This window comes from Hippocampus comes, unplaced genomic scaffold, assembly GCF_001891065.2.
Source record: "Hippocampus comes isolate QL1 unplaced genomic scaffold, H_comes_QL1_v1.1 scaffold97, whole genome shotgun sequence".
In the NCBI taxonomy this organism is placed as follows: Eukaryota; Metazoa; Chordata; class Actinopteri; order Syngnathiformes; family Syngnathidae; genus Hippocampus; species Hippocampus comes.
Window position 1 is genome coordinate 279,354 of NW_017806172.1, and position 19,977 is coordinate 299,330.

The following is a 19,977-nucleotide window of genomic DNA, read 5'->3' on the forward strand; positions in this document are numbered from 1 at the left end:
CTGGCTTTTTTCCCCTCACCATGTATGTAAGGTACAGATGTGGCTTCATTATCTGAAAGAGCCTCAACTTTTGAATGGTATATTATTGTGTACGTCTCGTTCTCGTGCTTTTCTTTCCAAAAGTATTTGTTTTTTGTTTTTTCAATGAATAATAAGCGACCCCAAACTGAATGAAGTCATTTGAACGGTTGTGTACATATACCGAGGAATGTGCGCGTACCAAACATGAACATATTATTGACTTCAAAGTAAAAAGGCTTCCTGTTAGCATTTAGTGCTAATGTTGCCCAACAACGTGGCCGTAAAAGACTTCTTCAGACAAAGCAAAAGGCATCGCAATCGGTAATAACTTAAACACATCATTTATCATCATAAATAAGAGTAATAATGACTGATCAGAGGTGGTTTTTGAGCATCGTAAATAGAGCCTTCTATGCCTATATTGTCCTCTCATCATTGAAGTGAGAGGCCTCCGCGTGAGGAGTAGCTGCTTGGTGTTGAGAGCGGAGGCATGACCTTGAATACTGAGCGTGACTCATTCTCGCTGTACCGCAACTGCGGCAGCCGTTAAGCAGGTCCAGAAGTGCGTCTAAGGCGGCGTTTGGTTTGGCAAAAGCGAGCATCTCTCAGGTGTCTCTTTTGTACATTTGCGGTGCCAGGGAATTGCCGTAAAAAAAAAAAAAAAAAAAGGTTTTCTGATCCTCCAGGCCGCCCTTTGAAGTGTGTTACGCGTCGTCTTGGTCCTCTCCACGTTGCAAGAGAGCGAGAGAGTACCTGAGCGATATTCACAGCAGGTCCGCGGGGTCCACGGCAGAGATGGGTGTCCTCCAAAAGCAGAAGGAACTGAATTCGGGCATGGCAAAAGCTTCGTTCTGCTCCTTGCTCAGCAGCGGGAACACGTGCTCCACCAGCTCGCTCAGCCTGCAGTAACTGGACAGACAAACACGGGCTCATCTTGAAATCTAGCGCGTGGGACGGAAAATGCATTTTTCAATTGTTTGGATCCAAAGGGCCGTTTGTCTCGAGCGTCTTCCCGCCCGTCAACTGTGAAATTAAACAACCGAGTGCAGCGGCGCCTTGAGACGCCAGTTGAATTCATTGCAACCAACTCAAAACACGTGAACTGAAAAATCACGGAAATGCTCGGAATCCGTTCATGGCACCTCCCTGCCCCCAAAGCAATCCAATCGATTTTTTTATATGAAGAAGGAAAGGCCGTCAGTGAGGCGTACATACGAGGACTTGTTGCCCTTGGTCTGCTCCTGGATCAGCTCTCCCTTGGGGTTGACTGTGAAGATCCGGCAAACGGGAACGCCCACCTCCTTGTAGGCAAACACGTCCTACACAGACAACAAGAAGAAAAGTTGCGCTTTGCATTAGACGGCGGACAGCAAACTTACTGTACAAGTAAGTCACAATTTTAAACCCGGTTGGGATGTAAACATCGACGCGCGTTTCCAGCCCAAGGCCATGAAGGAAACAATAATATTTAACAAGAGCGTCAACATATTTAAGATGAGCTCATACGTGATTGCATAATAGCCTGCATCATACTAGCAACAAGTTTCCAGATATCTGCCCGCCCCGCCCCGATCGATTGCGTGTCTGGATGACACATGGAGACGAGATGCGAAGCCAGTGTGTGTCACTTTTTCTTGGGAGGGACACAGTCATCTGCTTGCGTTGGCGCGGCTGGAGAGATTCACTGCATGAGATCACATGACGCGGTTGGCTTGCGTCGCGTCTGGTGAAAACTCACGTTGGCTCGGTTGCCAAAGGCGGCGTGGAACGGCTGCTTGTTCTGCTGGAAGAGGTTCTTGATGTCCGTCAGGCATTCGATCTTGAAGATCTCGGGTTTCTTCTCGATGACCTCCCTGAAGAAACACGAGGCGGGCGGGCGTGATCGTAGCCTCGGTTAAGTTGGACGGGCATGACACGGAGCAAGAATGTCCTCGTGCTCAGAGCGAACACAATGAGGGGCTGTTATGACAGATGTCGTAGGCGAGGCCTCGGACGTTGCTGTGGTTACGAGCCGAGCCGAGACGACGACATAACAGCGGCAGAAAATATAGCAGACAACTCCCTTCCAGTGTAATTAAAATGAAAATGCTCTGTAATCGAGAGCTCGGGTTAGCGCGACACATGGTGCGTTTGGGAAAAATGTCAACAGAGGACGCCAGAGGCCTTCGCTGTTTCCTGGGAGTCCAAATTACACAGCGGCCGTCATCGAAATCGGACTGGTTCCAGTCTACGCTCCCTTCCGAAAGCAGTGGAACGGCGAGGTCACCTCCTTTGTTTGTCTTGTATGTGTACTGACGACAAACTGGACAGACAAACACGGGCTCATCTTGAAATCTAGCGCGTGGGACGGAAAATGCATTTTTCAATTGTTTGGATCCAAAGGGCCGTTTGTCTCGAGCGTCTTCCCGCCCGTCAACTGTGAAATTAAACAACCGAGTGCAGCGGCGCCTTGAGACGCCAGTTGAATTCATTGCAACCAACTCAAAACACGTGAACTGAAAAATCACGGAAATGCTCGGAATCCGTTCATGGCACCTCCCTGCCCCCAAAGCAATCCAATCGATTTTTTTATATGAAGAAGGAAAGGCCGTCACAGTGAGGCGTACATACGAGGACTTGTTGCCCTTGGTCTGCTCCTGGATCAGCTCTCCCTTGGGGTTGACTGTGAAGATCCGGCAAACGGGAACGCCCACCTCCTTGTAGGCAAACACGTCCTACACAGACAACAAGAAGAAAAGTTGCGCTTTGCATTAGACGGCGGACAGCAAACTTACTGTACAAGTAAGTCACAATTTTAAACCCGGTTGGGATGTAAACATCGACGCGCGTTTCCAGCCCAAGGCCATGAAGGAAACAATAATATTTAACAAGAGCGTCAACATATTTAAGATGAGCTCATACGTGATTGCATAATAGCCTGCATCATACTAGCAACAAGTTTCCAGATATCTGCCCGCCCCGCCCCGATCGATTGCGTGTCTGGATGACACATGGAGACGAGATGCGAAGCCAGTGTGTGTCACTTTTTCTTGGGAGGGACACAGTCATCTGCTTGCGTTGGCGCGGCTGGAGAGATTCACTGCATGAGATCACATGACGCGGTTGGCTTGCGTCGCGTCTGGTGAAAACTCACGTTGGCTCGGTTGCCAAAGGCGGCGTGGAACGGCTGCTTGTTCTGCTGGAAGAGGTTCTTGATGTCCGTCAGGCATTCGATCTTGAAGATCTCGGGTTTCTTCTCGATGACCTCCCTGAAGAAACACGAGGCGGGCGGGCGTGATCGTAGCCTCGGTTAAGTTGGACGGGCATGACACGGAGCAAGAATGTCCTCGTGCTCAGAGCGAACACAATGAGGGGCTGTTATGACAGATGTCGTAGGCGAGGCCTCGGACGTTGCTGTGGTTACGAGCCGAGCCGAGACGACGACATAACAGCGGCAGAAAATATAGCAGACAACTCCCTTCCAGTGTAATTAAAATGAAAATGCTCTGTAATCGAGAGCTCGGGTTAGCGCGACACATGGTGCGTTTGGGAAAAATGTCAACAGAGGACGCCAGAGGCCTTCGCTGTTTCCTGGGAGTCCAAATTACACAGCGGCCGTCATCGAAATCGGACTGGTTCCAGTCTACGCTCCCTTCCGAAAGCAGTGGAACGGCGAGGTCACCTCCTTTGTTTGTCTTGTATGTGTACTGACGACATTTTTGGTTGCAAATACAATAGATCAATATCGGGCTAAAGTTCGCCAGCTTTTATTTCATGGTACTGACATCAAAATGGACAAAGCATATTTTGATTGAGCTCACGCGGTTTCAATAAAGATCAAAATCAAACCAATGAAGACTTAAAACTAGACGGGCCATGAGAAAGGCAAAGGCTATCGATCAGCACGATACGATAGAGATCCAATTCCTTGGATTTTTTTCCCCGCCTCCACGTGTGTCCCCATCGCGCCACGAGGGAGCGGAACAAAATCCGAATTGTGTCACGGCCAACCTCACTTGTATTGGCACATCATTTTTAACTGTCTTCTCACAAGCGTGCTGGCAAATAGCGTGAGAGGCCGGAACTGTGACTTTCTCGGCCAAAGCACCTGCGGCCGCCACAGGCTACAGGCTGCCATATTTCTTTCGAGGAGAGCTTTTCAGGAATCAGTCGGAGGCGGTTTTTCAATCTTTGCGTGTTGTGTTTATTTTGTAACGCTTTTCAATGTTAGGCTTAAGATCTGTACTGAAATCCTATGTGCTATTTTAAATCATCTGAATTGAAATTGTCGCTACAGAAAAAAAAAATGTGACCAAAACCATCCCGACGCAACTAAATACATTTCCTCACCTACTGTACGTCCCTTTTTCTGCAGAAAAATTCCAGCCGTGGCTCATAAATTAATGCTTTTGCGCCATCTGGTGGTTAGTACCAACGTTGAGCTGTCTCGTCAGGCCAAAGCTTTGTCTCACAGAATCAAAGTGCTTTGCTGCCATCTTGTTGATGCGTATCGACTCAATTACAAACCTTAGGACGAGGGCGCCATTTTATGTCAAGTTAAAGCAGAGTTCAAAAGACATAACACGGATAAAATAACACAAAATAGCGATGCGCACAGCATTGGGGCGCAACCGCATTTCACGAGTCTGCGTGTGCTTGTGCGCGCGCGTGTTGGGGTTACCGGTGGAAGGCTGAGAAGAGGCTGCTGGGCGACAACATGAGGGGCCCGCGGGGGAGGATGGTGCCCCCATCGTTGACCCACTGCAGGTAGCCCCTCGTCATGTCCGCCATGCCGATGGCGCGAGCCGAGCAGTACAGGAATTTATAGCCGTTCCTGCCGAGGGGGGCCAAAGAGAAGGCAAAGGCAAACCGCTAAGAATACACGGCACTCATTTCATTGGCTATATCGTAGCGTTCACATTCTCTTCACTATTAAAGACCAGGAGTGTCCAAATTCCAGCATTTTGAAGTTTTAACACAGCCGGCCGGCATCACAACATTACAAAGGAGGAGGGCTTTGCGCCAGCGCCGTTCATCCGCAGTCTGCATACAAAAGTGTGCAGCTCAACGTTTCTATTTACAACACCAAGTTCTGTTCATTTTGTTGATGCAGAAGTCATGGTTAAAAAAAAAAAAAAACATTTTGGGAACTCTAAATTGTGTGCGTGTGTTTTAAATAATAAAGTATGTTTCCGTTTCAAGCACGCCCTCATCAATAAAGGCAAAAGCCGCAGCGTGACAACTGTGACTCAAGCTCAGACGCTCCTTCCCATGTCGCCAATGGTCACTGGGCACTTACTCAGCTACTGAGTGATAGAGTTTGGCAATCCCCTGGTGGGTCCAGTCCTTCCCAAGCTGCGGCAGGATCTGTCCGAACACGTCGGACCTGCAGGTGACAGAACTGAGGTGAAGCGACCATCAACGTATGATGCCTTCTCGTACAAAGTAAGACGAGCTAAGCACGGGAAAGGCCGGAAGCGTCTCAAATGTAAACGAGCTCGTTATGGAGCTAACGGAAGCCACATGTCACTCGTCTCCTGCGGGGGTCAAGGCAGATAATAAGCCGGAGCCAATCTGGCTCGTCTGATGTGCGGGCCACCTATGCGCCTTTGCCGAGCGGGACGATGGGGGGGGGGGATGGAAGGCGCCGTCAGTGGCGTGTCAGAGTTGAGCTTGGAGCTCATTAAAAAGGAAATGCATCTTCAGACCTTGGCGTATAATTGCCTTCATCTAAAAAGGTCGCTCGCTCGCTCGAAAAAGCCGGATTTTATGTCACGGTATCCCTTTCTCAGTTACACATACAAAATACTAAACGGGAATCATATCTATCACATCAAAGTGACCTGTATGGGGATATATCTATGTTTTTGTCCATAGCGCGCACCTCTACACCCTATCCTACACGCGTGATTTGAGAATCGACAATCAAATGAACATTTAGTCCTGAGCGCGTGCGGTCGGGCGGCCTACTTGGTGATGGTCCCGTCGATGTCGGAGATGATGACTTTGTCGTCCCAGTTCCACAGGTAGATGGTGCCCTCGCAGCGGCACGTGCCTTGGTACTGCGTGGTGATGCTGAAAGTCACGTCGTTGGGGCCTTCCTTCAGTTTCAGACTGGCCTGGCAGCACAAGCGCAACGACGGTGAAAAACGAGCCACGCTAAATGCGTTCGCGGCGGGGCGATCGTACCGGCCGATCACAATTAGTGATCAGAAAACTCGGGTCGCTCATCGGCCGCCGGCGTATTTACTCCATCGGACGCGGCGGAAACGTGCGACGGCAGCCAATTACAGGCAAACTTTTCCCGTTCAATTTTGGTTTTCAAGTTGAAGACATCAACGCAAAGCAATAGTAGGAAATCAACAATGAGCAAACGCGGAGCTAAAGATGCAGCTGCGGGCAGCGAAGCGGACGTCAGCCGTGGCTTCCCGTTATCCTCCACAGATGTGGCTCTTTTGACGAGACAAGTTACTCGCCGTCGGTTGCGCAATGCGGAGAAAATTCAGATTTAAGACAACGCGCAAAGTACGTCGGCGATCTGTGTGGCCTGATATCTTTGGCTTGGAAATATGCTGAAATGTTGTCTTCTTGAAGTCACTTCAATCAGATGGAAAGATACTTTTGTTCTCTTTGCTGTGCCCACGTTGTTGTTTGGTAATTGCTTTGTCATGATGTGCTTTTGTTGCGCAAAGCGCATTGGCAACGGCCGCTGCGTTTGCAGAGGGGAACCGTTTCGAGGTTTATGCTCTTTCGACAACCGCAATCATCCGCTATCGGCGCTGGCAGAAATGCTTCCAAAATACAAAAGACCCAGGGGGTTGCATCATCCGGTGGAATCTTTTGAAAATGAGAGCGTCGTTGTCCAGTAGTCAAACATTAAGAGGATAAATTTGGCTCTATGCTTCAAAGACACATTGAAATCAAATATGTCTAAATTGAATGAGTGAGACGCCTCCGAGGCGTGTAATGCCGACGCCGCTTATTCACGAATGCCGTAGAAAGACGTGACGTCTTAAACGGGCATTATTTGTGAACGCGAGGCTTCCGAGTGACCGCGCGCTCTGGCGCTCATTCGTTGAACCCTTCTTCAGTTCCAATTGTTGAGTAGAAATTGTGCTGATATTTTTCCTATTTGGATCTTTTTTAAAACAAGAACTCAAATACATTCAAACGTTGACCTTCACGCGAGGTTCTTCAGTTTTCAGTCCGGATGATTTAAAATTGGCAGAATCCAAAAAGAAGGGGGCAATATGAAAAAAAGTCATCATGCTTCTTTTTTTTTTGCTCTATCACCTGGCTGAGATCTCTTCTCTACATGTACAGGGTGGACTCGACTGTGCTTCATACTACATTGTATTGTTTTGTATGTACTGTCTGTCCGGACTATGGAAGCATAATACTGTTTTGGGCAACGGCAATCAACCTACCCCACCCCCCAACCACCCAATCTATCTCAATCAATGTATTCAATGTACCTATCTAGCAATCTTTCAGCACCACTTTCAATGGGCCTTCCTCTCTACGGCACAAACCTGTACGGCAACTTCAGCTTTTTCATATTGAATGCGGCAAGTACCGATTTCAGCCAGCAGATGGAAGCCCAAACTGGCAAATGAAGTCAAAACAGGCGCTTGTAAATTCTTGTATTCCAGCCCGCGCCCCCTCCCCCAGACGGCGCTGTTTACTAAGTCTATAATCGGTTCCATTTGTAAGCTTACTCACGATTTGATCGGAGGATAGGCGCAGCGACTTCCTGTAGGCATGCGCGCCCAGATGCTGATGACTGTCGTTCAGATGCTGTCTCTCCTGACACGACGCGGCGCTCACTTCCTTGCACTCTTCATCGCTGGACGAGTCGTTGCTTTTAGTCCTTTCAAGATACATTTGTTTGATGACATTTGCTGCAGACAAATATAAGCGATACACGATCGGTTGTAAGAGACTCACAATAAGGTGAGATTCTCCTGTGTCATGGCGGGTCCTTCATCCGCCGACTGTGACCGCTCCTTAGCGTCAAGCTTCGTCTCGGACTGCGAGAAAATGGAAATACATACTTTCGCACAAAGCTAAATACCGTCAAACTCCACGCAAACCTGCTTGATGGCACTGTCCGCCCGTTTCCGCCAGAACCACCAGCGCCCCGACTTCTTTGGCATCTTCTCCTTCACCCAGGCCTCCTCTGTAGCCTGGGCCAATCATACAAAGCGGTCTTCAAAGACCCGCGCGCGACAATGGTACAGAGCGCAGCCATGGTCCCAACTTCTAATTACCTTTGGTAAATTCTTCTGAAATGCTTGTAGACTTAGAATCAAGGGAGCGGCAAGAGTCCAGTTATAATACCTGCGAGAAACCAAAGAGTTGAGAAGCAGTTCCGCCACTTAGCTACCGCGCATTCGTCGGCGGTAAACCTTTCGGTGTCAAAAACTAAAGGATGCTTACCTATTTGCGATCTTAACCACAAGGTTGGGGTTATCTATAATTGCTGGATTTTCAGCAAATTCGTGGTAGGTGATGATGTGTTCCATGAACTTTTCTGAAGAGAGAAGACAAGAGTTGCTTGCCCAAGTTCTACAAAGCTTTCTCTGCTGTTTAAGACATCATTTAGATCTTTTTTTTGTTTTTCCCAGATTAAAACACGACCAAATTGGTATAAACACATCTGAGGGAAGGGATGACACGGTTAACAGATGAATTGCCGGGGTTTGTTGCACCACCGCTCCCTCCGCCCAGTCTACCGCCGGGCGTCCCAAAAGCCAAGAACGGCTTTTGTCGCCATGACGACGAGGGCCGGTTACGCGTAAGGCGCGATTCCGCTACCTTTGGATATCTCCGCGTTCTCCGTCAGGCCTCCGCACAGCGACAGCGTGACGTCCGGGAGGTCGCCGGCTGAATCCGACAGACACTCGGTGCCGCTGTCGGCCGCGGCGCTGCCGACCGACTGCGGCGACTGCGAGCCCGAGCGAATCTCCGTTTCCATCCAGTGCTTGCCGGCTGCCTCGGCCTCGCTGCGGCAAGAGAATACCGGGTAAGGTCACGTCGGGACTCCTTTCTTTGAACGTTGGCGGCAGTCGAACCTCTTGGGAAAGTATCTGGCGGCTACATCGGGCTCAAGTGCAGTTAGGTCGTCCAGGTAGATGTCCTCGGGGCCCTGATGATGGCTCCTCTTCGGGACACCTGCATTTAACAAATTCATCGGACACTCGTTCGCGATTAGGGTTGTGCAATTCATTTGGCCTCGGTTGATTAGGCAGAAATGCAGGCTTTCGCAGTTTAATCGATATTTTCTCCCTCTGCTCATAGTAAAAGCAAATGACGACAGTATTCAAAACAAGTGTTCCTTTTTTTCTTTTCCATTTTTGAATTTGCTTCAGTTCTACCGATACGAAACGAGCTTTGAAACTTTATTTTAAACAAAACGCTCAAGTGTCAACACTACTATTGCTTTTGGGCACAGCAAAAAACAAGTGAGGCGCACAAAACGTGGCAAAGAGGGACCGCTCAGCGTCTGTGAGGTGCGCGGCCATGTTGCTCGCGCAAGCCGTACACGTCGGCGACGACGCCCTTTGCGCTACCAAACCAGTCCCGAAAAATGCGCTCAGCAATCAACTCAAATTCACCAAGAAAAGTCATTGCCCAGCCCTACTTATGCCCAAGACAAAATCAAAGCTACCTTTCTTTTTCGAGGGAGAGTCGCTCTGCTGGCCGCCGCCAGGGGTGGAGGTGACCACGTTGTACGGCAGCAAGTCCACGGGCTCCGCCAGAGTGGCGAGACTCTCGCACGTGGTGGCAGAGGAGGTCCTGGTGAGTGCGCGCGCCTCGGGTTTGACGATGGCGCACGCGGGACGGTCGGCGTCCTCCATTTCGCCGTAGTCCTCCATGGCCTCGGAGCTGAGGATAACGCGGAAATGGGTGCTCTCGGAAGGGGTGATGCTCACTGTTTTAAGGAGCTCCGCTTTGTCTTTTTTGGTCACCTGGATATCGGCGATCCAAAGACGGGAAGGAATAAGACTACATAGCCGTGTCAAATGTCATTTGGGAGATGAATTTCTGACCGTGGCGGTTTCCGGAAACTCTCCCCAGGTCCACTGCATGTGCGACTCGGCTCGCAGCAAAGTCTCCGAGGGTCTCACCATCAGTTCGGAGTCACTCTTTGGAGAAAAGGCCTGGGAAAAGTCATGGCTGAAGGGACAGAGAAAGACATGCGCACATAAGGAGCGCTTATTTGCCACCGGTGCCGTATTTCCTCAAATACTTGACATTTCTTGACTCTCGGGCCTCCTTTTTATCCGTACAAACACTGGCAGGGCGGAGCTACACACACTGCGACCCGTTGATTGGTCAACGGAGAATTCTTACGTCTATGTTAAAATGTGTACATTGGGAGTTGGAGGTGGGACTAATTGTTCACAGACAAGTACCGGTCGAGTCCTGCAGCACGGCTCGAAGACATGATCTCATCTATAGTTCTCAAACGGTCGATTTGTTTGGGCGGGGACGGTCTGACGAGGAGTTCAGGAAGTCATCTGCTAAGTGCTACTAAATGCTAATTAAAGCAGCGACGCGTACCACATGTGGGTGTACTATTTGGCGAAAAAAAAACCATTGACTTACTCTATTTGAAATCCTTGCAAATGTCCGAAAACGCACCTGTCATTTGTGGTCCAGTCGCCATCAGACAGCGCGTAACCATCCAAGTTACGTCTGGCCGCCGGTAGTCTGGGGTCAACATCTCGTATTGTGGACACCGAAGGCGATCTGGACACGTGAGGCGCTGAGACATCCTCGTCAGAGCTCAGGTCCATCTCAAACATTTCCTCGTTGGTCGCAGCAGCCGGTGCGGTCGCAGCGACGCCGGGGGTGACCGACATCGGGGGAGTCAGCTCTTCCCGGCGGGGGTCTCCTTTGTGCTTCTTCCTCCGTTTCTTCTTCTTTTTTGTCGAGACGGCGGCGGGGGCCGGCAGATCAGGTGGGTCTTCCTGGTCGGCTGGGTCGTCGTCCGCCAAGTCTTTCGACGAGCGGTGCTCCACCTCTGAGATCCAGAAAAGGTGGCTTTCTGTCGGGATCGGGGATGTGGCCAGGTGGGCGGGGACAATCTGCTGGAGGACGGAGAAGGAACTCATTTAAAAGGGGAAATCTTGTTTTTTGGGGGGGTGTGGGGGGTTGTTTTGTTTTTTTTTAATAATGACAACAAAATAACAAGGTCTTGTCTTGTGCGTCTGAGCCATTGCTCACCCCCACCCGCTTCTATTACAAGCTCGAAGCCAAGCACGGCTCTCATTACCATGACGACCTGGGGTAGAGCTCGGGGGGTGCGGGTGGATCGTTGTAGCCCAGAGCCAGAAGAAAAAAAGCGAGCGATCAAACGATGAATCTCGCTGCTAACTCTGTTTGGAGGCGGTATTATGGAAAGTAGCCCTACTGCTTGCTCACAGACACAGTTTGAAAAAAAAAAGGCAGCTAACACAGACCATTTCCAATTAATCAGTGGGTAGGCACTCCAGAGACAAAACTATTTGTAAACAAATCCATACTAGGCGCAGATATAGCGTGAGGCTATGGCGGCCAAAAATGAACAACAGCAACGACATCCTGCAGACTTTGTGGTTGTCGCCGGTGAGACCGGATGTCACACACTTGGAGGCAAAAGGACACCGGTCGCGACAGTGGCGGAAGTACGTTTAAAAATCGTCATACTGTGACATACTTACATTTTTCTGTTCGGTTTCCTGAACGAAAAAAGCCTCGCCATTGTCGCCGAGCTTCATTTGCAACTCCACTGGCTCTCCGTTCACTTCAATGTCAATCTGGACAAGAAAAGAAAATTCAACAAAGACTTCTAATGAGCAAAAAGCAATATGATGAAAGCCAGACTTGAATGAGAGTCCTTTGGATTTAGTTTCGACTGAGTGACAAGCTTGGTATGAATCTTTTGGGTTTCCAACTTGATGGAAGTCGACCGGCCCAACCGTTTTCTTAACTGCTCATCCTCATTGGAAAAACGGCTGAGCTGGAGCCTGTTTCAGCTGAAGCTAAGAGGCGGGGACCCTGAACCGGTCACCCGCTGATCACAAGCGAAATTGTAGTCTCCGATGAACCAAACACACATTTTTTTTTTTTTGGGGACAAACCAGGATTTGAAGCCAGACCGTCTTGACTGCAACGTGGACGTGCTAACCACGACCCCGATGTGCCGCGCTGAAAATGAGGCTTGCTCGGCAGTCACAAGATTTAATTTCCCACCCTGTGGGGCCGACAGGGGAATTTACGCAAGGCGAGGGACGATGGCCGAGTTGAATGCCTAATTGACTAATAAGGCAGAAGAAATGAGCGCCCTCTCTAACCCTGCCAAGTGGGTGACAGCTCGCACGCATCAGAAGTTGTCTCCACGGCTCGCTCGACCACAGTGGGCCAAGTGTGCTAAGGAAGGACCATGTTGTACACTTCCAAATAGCTCCATTTAAAAATACGCAGCAGTGCGAAGTTGAGTAAGTATGTTTTAGAATCGCCCATGTCTTACTTTTATTTTGGTGCAGTAAAAGATGAGATTCTGGTTGCAAAACAGCCCCCCCCCTGCAGTTTCTTCTCCTGCCCACGCATTCAAATGGTGGTGCTTGTTGCCATGGCAACGGCTCATTCATTCCTTGCTGCGAGTCCATCGGTATTCTAAAGAAATTGTCAGAAAGTACCAACTTCTCACAGATTCACCCCCCACCACCATTCATCAAGGCAAAGAAAGAAACACGAAAAATACTACCTCGAGTAAGTCATTAAAAAAAAAGTCGAAGAAGGGGGAAGACACAGCCTGCAAAGGCCTGCACTTTTCTGTGTTTTTCCGTGTTGCTACTCTACACACGTAGCACCAAGACAGAATCGGGAGTAAGGGATGGTGGGATAACGCGGACCCTTGAATTTGACACGGTAGCGGGTACTGTCAGACTCTCAACTAGACAGCACGAGGATTTCAAGCTTTCACTACCTGAATGCTAACCTACAATGGGAATCTACAAGCACACGGGCTAACAATTAGCATCAAAGTTCCCCTTTAATCCAGTCGTCGATGTCAAATGTTGTCACCCCGGGAACTGAATCTTCCTATTGTTGCAAAGTCCCAGCCCATTTTACAGTAGTGAAGACCAATCTTTTTTTGTTTGTTTAAAAATAGTCTCTCAAGATACATGTACAGCATGCTCGATTTTTAAAGGCAATTTCCAATGAGTTTGTCATGCATCTTTCCGGCTATGACATTCGCTAGCCAAAGACTGAGCGGCACATCTGTTCACAGAGTAGCTGGTGACTAGAGGACAAGTTGAGAAACATTTCCTGACGCTTACCCAATATGGTATGCTCTATGTAGGAACTTAACCTCATTACGGTTCTGAAAAAAACGGAAAACAAACGCATGTCTTTTTTTTTTTTTTTTTTTTTTACTAGCTGTCTGCACCCAAAACGGACTTTTGGGTGAAGACCCACCAGTTAAGAACCGCTGCTTTCGACAATGGGCATCTGAAAACATGCGGTGCGGCAACACGTGTAGACAGAGCAAATAATACTCGGAGGCATACATTCTCATTCTCTGTGAACAACAACTATTATTACCGCTGGAGTGAAAAGCCGCGAGAGGCGCTGAGCCTCAAGTACTGTATGTCTTTCTTCAACTGCCCTAAGGTGGCCAAAGTACACACACACACACACACACACACACCTGAAAGAGCAAACACCTCCCAGCGTGGAGGGAACTCACCACTTTCTCTTTGGAGCGCAGCACGCCGAGCTTGCCGAAGCGCACGTGGAAGGGCGAACACTGGTAGGTGCCGTCCCGCTGGCGGACGACCACGATGTCGATGCATCCCGACAGCGTGGCCTGGTTGATGCCCTTGTAGAGCTCTTTGACGGTGACCAGCACCTGCCCGGCCAGCTGACCCACGTAGTTCATGGTGTCCGCCTGCGAGCAAAGTGCCGAGAATAAAAACCTCCTTCGTCGCAAGCCGGCGAACTCGTGCCAAACGGCGCGTCGGGCCAGGGTCTTGTTTCGCGGGGCTTGAAAAATCACTGCCTTTCCCGACATGACCTGAAAATGTTTCCATCTCACGCCGGCCTTTAGTTCGAACAGAGAGCAGCAGCCGTGGGAGAGGGAAAAACGTGGGTGCAAGAGTGGCAACGCTTGGCCGGGAATCCACAAAAAAAAAAACAAACACTTTTCATGTCATGATGCAGCACAAATAATCTCATTGTGATCCAAGTCATCCACTAGATGGAGGTACGCTCAAGAAAACGGCAACAGAACGCTCAGATGTCAGTAAAACGTCTTGAATGAAGCAGCGACACAGTTCACTTCACCAACAGCAAGTTAGAACATTGACTGACTCGTTCACGTCGAACTCTCTTTTTCAACTGCGTAACCGATCGCCTTCAGTTTGAACTCTGCGTCGTCAGCATGTCTCGAGCAAGGAGCCGTTTTGGGGGTGGAAATATGAGCGTAATCGCCGCACACAAGGCGCATCGGATTTGAAAGCGCGCCGTGAGCTTTGAAGAAAATGGAAGGCTTTTAGGTGCGCCCAACAGTGCGGAAACGACGGCACATTTCTTGAAATGAGTCTTAATAAAAGCAAATGTAGCAAGAGATAAGAGGAGGCTTAAGGCACATCTTTTTAGTTGGGCTTTTGAATACCTTCTTGATGTACTTCTTTAAATTGCAGCCTTTTTTCTTGATTTCCTTTTTATTTACTCACTGCTGTCAGTTTTGTCCTCCGTGCTGGTGGTTCGCGAGGATCTTCATGGCCCCCACAAGACCGCATGACACTCCACCATGACCGCCGCACGCACGCACGCTTTGTGTCCAACTTCCATCCACCATCCCGAAGCTGATCTTTATTTTCCCCCCAACTTATCACGTCATCGGCTCACTGCGCTCTTGCGAAGTGCTGTCATCCACTTTAGAATTCACGGTGTGTGTTTTGTGGGGTTTTTTTTTCTTTCCCAGGATCCTCAGAGTTGAGCCAATGAGATGGCAGCTTTCAGGTGCTGACGGCCGATAAGGCCTCACACTCGCTACGCGCTGTTTGTTTCCCCCTGATAACAAGGTGGACTTCACGGCATGACGTGATGTTCTCACACACACACACGCACGCGCGGTCACATGAGCGATCTGATGATTGCTGCGTCTGTCTGCTTGTTATTGTGACTCATTGGGGAAGTGAGTGGCTTTTTTGTTCGGATAAAGGAGTCCAACGGCTCGGAGTTACCGCGCCACGTGAATTCATTTCCATCCAAAAATATGTGACGGCAAATACGGGACGATGACGGGACTGTAAAAAGGGGGTGGCCGGCCGCGGAGGGAATATTCCACTTGCGCTGCAAAGCATCGTGCTGAAATGAACCCGACCGTTGGTTGGCATATCAGGTTACACAAAGCGGGAAAGATGTCGGCCGTGCGACCTCGAGGGGAGGAACGTCATCTGGACCAGAACCTCCGATTTGTTGGGATTTGAAGTGGGAAGCAACGGAGAAAGAAATGAATCCGGATAACCGCGGAAGAGACGGGACAAGCTTCACTCCGTCTTATCTGTTCTGTGTAGAAAAAACAAAGCTGATACTGCATACAAAGTGGCCAGCGAGTTTCCCCTCCGCCCAAATCAGAAAACACTTCTGCTAACGATATAAGGAACGAGCGTACGTGCCGGGATGTGCCACAGCACAAGCGCTTGTTGATTAAGGGACAACAACGACGACGTGTCCGCGGCAGACCGGCAACAGAGAGGCGAGCCAAATCACGTTGCGCTCATTCCGGCTCGGAGCGGACGCCGCGGACAAGCGCGCCCGCCGAAGGGACGTATCGAGCGACGCGCACGACACCGCCGGTATTCAAATCATTGACAGCACTGTGAAAAACCGAGTGGGAGCGTCCTTTTTGAACATTAACCCTCACAAAAATAGGCATGAAATCAACCATTAACGCGATTTCAAACATCCCGACAGAAAACCAACACTGTTTTCAGCACGAGTGGCACGCGAAGGGCGGCCTGCGCGAGAGGCTTCATGAGTCGACATCTTGACTGAGTGCTCGTTCTTGTCAAAAATGACGCAATTGGAAAGTTCCGCACCTTAAATCACATAAAATTGAAAAAATAAGAATAATAACGTTGACAAAAAGCTGCTCTGAAAGTATTAAGTTACAACGGAAATCAAAATCTGCAAGTAGAAAGCCATGAAAAGAAAACCTAAAGCAGGCCAATTCAAATGCTCAACGCCGGACACAAGAGATCAACGTCAAATTCTTGTTTCATAATCGCAGAACAAAAGCAACAAGTAGATACCGACTCCAAAAAACCAAACAGTATTCACCCAAACAAACTGACATCAGTCACATTGGATCCAAATCAAAGTTCGCTGTTGACAAAAAGCTGGTTGGCACCAGCGGGGGTAGGGTGGGGGGGGGGTCCTTTCAAGTCAACCGGAACAAAGAAAGGAAGTCAAGATCTCCGAAAAGAAAAGAAAACAAACGAACTCAAAGGCGCGACGCACCGCGGTCAGAGAGGATCCAAGTCCATGCGCTCGGTGACAAACACTTTGTTGATCCAAACAGAAAGCGAGCAAAACGGAAGCGCGAGCGGCACAAACGGACGGACTCGGCGCCGGTCCGGGAAAATCCAAATCAAACGCGCCACGCGTCGACGAGCGGCCGCTCGATACCGGCCGGGAGTCTCGCCAAAGCCATCGCGAATGGGAATCGATGACGATAGGATCGGAATGATCACGCGGCGGCAAGTAGAAACCCACAAAAACAAAAAACCAGGAGCAGCACAAGCCAACGGACTCAAACGCGAGGAAAAGGCCTTCGGAGTTGGCAAAACATCGGTTGGTGCCGGGCTCCTCTCGGGCCAACGGGAACAAAAGCAAAAGCAAAAGTCAAGGGACACCAAGATGAGATTGCGCTTTCAATGAGGCGGCTCACCTCACGCCAACTTGAGCCAAGTGTCGCCGGGGTGCGCCGCGCCACAAATATCTTGGACGCGCTTGCAAATGTTGCCTCCTACGTGCCGACTAAGACGTTTTGCCGGGCCTTAGTCTTGTGTGACTAACTGATTAGGACACGCTAATGCTCAGGTGATACATTTGCATGAAATGCCTGAGGGAGAATCTTGTTGTCGTTCTTGTACTCCGGTACCGCAGTGGGGCGGGCGGGGTATTACTGTTTTCGCGATCGTCGATACAAACATTGATCTCGAATGAGACTGGCACTTTGAGTTTCTTCAAATTGTTTTTTTTTTTTTTTTGGGCTACATCGATGTTTGTTTACCTGGTTCATTCGATTCTATACAATTGTCCTCATTTTTTGCGTGTTGGGTTTTACGGTGGGAGGAAGCGGAAATGTTTTCAAGTTGGTGCGTGTTTGGTGTTGGTGTTATTTATTGGCAAAATGTCGCTCTCTCCATAAGAAAATGTCCCCCAAGTACATAAAATTGAGATAAGAGGTAGACAGATAAGTCATTTCATGTATTTCTTGTTTTGGTTTTTTTTTGAGGGGGGGGGGCATCCTGTTCTGGAAACTATTTCAATTTCCCCAAATAATGTTTTTCTTTGCATTTCCTTTGCTTGAAGATCAAGTTGATCCGTCGTGTCTTTGCGCATGCGCCGAATGAAGACATTCATTTTGCAGCCGTCGGGGCTTCCGACAAGCGACTCCAATCAATGATCAGCAAACAGTTTTGGCCAAACGCAAAATGGGGTCGGCCGCAGTGTTGCCGCGGTCAGCCTGAAAAAAGAACGCGCGGCCCTTACCGACGACTTGATTTTCAAAGTAACCCAGATGACAAGTTACTTTTTGAGTTCCTTTCGACAGATGCGGACAACTCGGCTTCACATAAAAAAATGACAAGTGGAAGTGCATTTTTCCTCATTGAGTTGAGGAAACCATTTCCTTTGATCACTTTCATGTTCCCTGAATTTGCTGCGTGCCCGCTGGTGACTAAAAGGGTGTTCCGCCTCCTTTCGGCGGGCACCACCAGGCTGTGGCTGAATTTGGTGTGGTGATGAATGATGTGGGCCCCTTGTTCTCACTTCTCCTGGAGGCTGAACGAGTTGCAAAAACATTTTGCCCCCACCCCGCATTGTTGTGATTGTAAGTTACTGTGCAATTTTTTCTCACCTCAACTCAAATGTATTTCTCCAGCACTTTCAAACAGCCATCGCTGCACACAGAGTGTTTTTTAAACGTTGTCTTCCCAAGTATTGATTTTAACAAAAAACAGCAGTACATTGAACTACAATTTGTGACGCACGGTAAGAGACTTGTTGGGCGTTAGAACCGGACAGCCGTGGTTCATATCTCGCTTCGGACAAAAAATCTAATAAAACATGGCAACCTTTTTTTGGAGAGGGACGAGTCTGCCTTCGCGCTCCAGTCAGATGCCCTTGAGCAAGGCACTCCACCCCTGCCTCTTGAGGGATTACGGTGACTAGAATAAATATTTCAATAACTGGTATTTCAATGTTTCTGGATAGCAATTGTGGCCCTGTGTGTACTCGGTATCGGTCTCGATGACAAATTGCAGTGAGGGCAGTATCGCATCGCATTATTGCCTCCTCTTCCGACATCACACGGTGCAATGATTGGGGAAATTCCACTTCAAATAAGGGCCAAAATCCAAAAAGGGGAACCGCACTTTTGAGAAGCTGTCACTTAACTGTTGTGTGGCGCTTTCGAGGTTTCTGATTGCTCCCACCGACTCACAACACAAAAGCGTCTCATATTGAACAGATGTCAAGTTTAAAAAAAAAAAAAAAGCCAATTCAGCCGGTATGTGGACATATTAAAGCTCAAATGACTCACCAACTTAACCGCGGAATTTTGAACGTCACGGCTGGATTCGTGGGAAAGGACAACAAGGGACCAAAGCGGGGGGGTGGAAAACATCTCTCGCGGCGGCTGACGGTGGACGTTCGAGACACAAGTGAAGCAAGTTGAAATGGAAAAAGGCCAAAATGAATGGTCCGTGTTCGTCCATCGGCTAGCTGCTGTTGACTTGACGTCGGTTTTTACGGTTGAATGACAAGCGACACATTCTGTTCACTGGCGAAAACGCGAGCTTTTTACTCGCCCACTTGGACGGTATTTAGTTGACGACCGCATTCCCCCAAATGAATGAAACCGAATGAATCATTCGAAGCCGGGGGGGGAAAAAAAATGTCTGCTAGCTTCGATGCTAACTACCGCTAGCTGCCTCGGCGATGTGACAACATGACATCAAGTGTCGCCTTAAAAAGACATCTGCCTCTCCAAAAAAAAAGACAACCGAATAAATAGGTATGGATATATGGAATTTACCTTCTATCGTCTTCAGCGGAGGTTTGTTTATCAGCAAGTCCCCGTGTCCTTCATGTCCTCCTCGCCTCCGTGTGTGGAACTATTACTCGGACTAGTACTAGTACTAGTCCTAGTACTAGTACTACAACGACTACTACTACTACTACTACTACTACTACTACTACTACTATTTCTCCGGCTCCGGCTCCGGCTCCGGCACCTCCTCCGGGCTCCCGAACCTCCCCGACTAACTGACGCGTCCTCGGCCGGGACCACCGAGCTGGGATGCGGATGAGGGGTGAGGGAGAGGTGCCGATCTCCAGCGGAGCGCCGAGACGTCGATGACGATGACGACACAACGGCGGTGGGACGCTGAGAACCAACGCGCACGCGCGCAATGGCGCAACCAATCAGAAGAAGAAGAAGAAGAAGACCGGAGTTCTCTCTCCCTTTTGGCGTGTACCCGGTCGTCAATATTAATGCTAATATCCGAAATAATAAAAACTATGGTATTCTTTTCTTTTCTTTACATGCTTTTTTAAAAATCCGTTTAACCAGTAATATAACAGGTTGGCCTAATTTGACAGCTGCAACCCAAAATAATATCGAGGTGACCATTATGGGGTTGTGCCCCCCCCCCCGTCCCCCCAAATATTAAAAGATCATGAAAGAGA

At 49.1% G+C, this 19,977-nt stretch overlaps 1 protein-coding gene across 3 annotated transcripts; it reads right to left on the minus strand.

Moving 5' to 3' along the window:
• Positions 1 to 117: 117 nt before the first annotated feature.
• On the minus strand, positions 118 to 19,470 carry lpin2 (lipin 2). 3 transcript variants are annotated; one of them, XM_019896310.1, is made up of 19 exons: positions 19,325 to 19,470; positions 13,742 to 13,942; positions 11,709 to 11,804; positions 10,648 to 11,096; positions 10,053 to 10,179; positions 9,671 to 9,971; positions 9,075 to 9,174; positions 8,818 to 9,005; positions 8,440 to 8,533; positions 8,271 to 8,340; positions 8,094 to 8,186; positions 7,948 to 8,030; positions 7,723 to 7,870; positions 5,971 to 6,119; positions 5,300 to 5,386; positions 4,682 to 4,834; positions 3,155 to 3,269; positions 2,632 to 2,735; positions 118 to 930 (listed from the first exon to the last, which is right to left on the minus strand). In XM_019896310.1, the coding sequence occupies exons 2-19, from the start codon at positions 13,931 to 13,933 to the stop codon at positions 786 to 788; spliced, it is 2,694 nt and encodes an 897-aa protein (XP_019751869.1). In that variant the 5' UTR covers positions 13,934 to 13,942; positions 19,325 to 19,470; the 3' UTR covers positions 118 to 785. The 3 variants fall into 3 exon arrangements, with proteins under 3 accessions (XP_019751869.1, XP_019751868.1, XP_019751867.1); XM_019896309.1 differs by lacking the exon at positions 19,325 to 19,470 and adding an exon at positions 14,730 to 15,519 and having other exon boundaries at positions 10,648 to 11,093; XM_019896308.1 differs by lacking the exon at positions 19,325 to 19,470 and adding an exon at positions 14,730 to 15,517.
• Positions 19,471 to 19,977: the final 507 nt, after the last annotated feature.

Excerpts from the sequence above, each read along its gene's own strand:
- lpin2 (XM_019896308.1), bottom strand. The coding sequence starts at position 14,795 with ATGCGGTCTTGTGGGGGCCATGAAGATCCTCGCGAACCACCAGCACGG. Across the intron at positions 13,943-14,729 it reads GGAGGACAAAACTGACAGCA|GCGGACACCATGAACTACGT; the intron begins GTGAGTAAATAA and ends CTTTGCTCGCAG. Across the intron at positions 9,972-10,052 it reads AGTTTCCGGAAACCGCCACG|GTGACCAAAAAAGACAAAGC; the intron begins GTCAGAAATTCA and ends GCCGATATCCAG.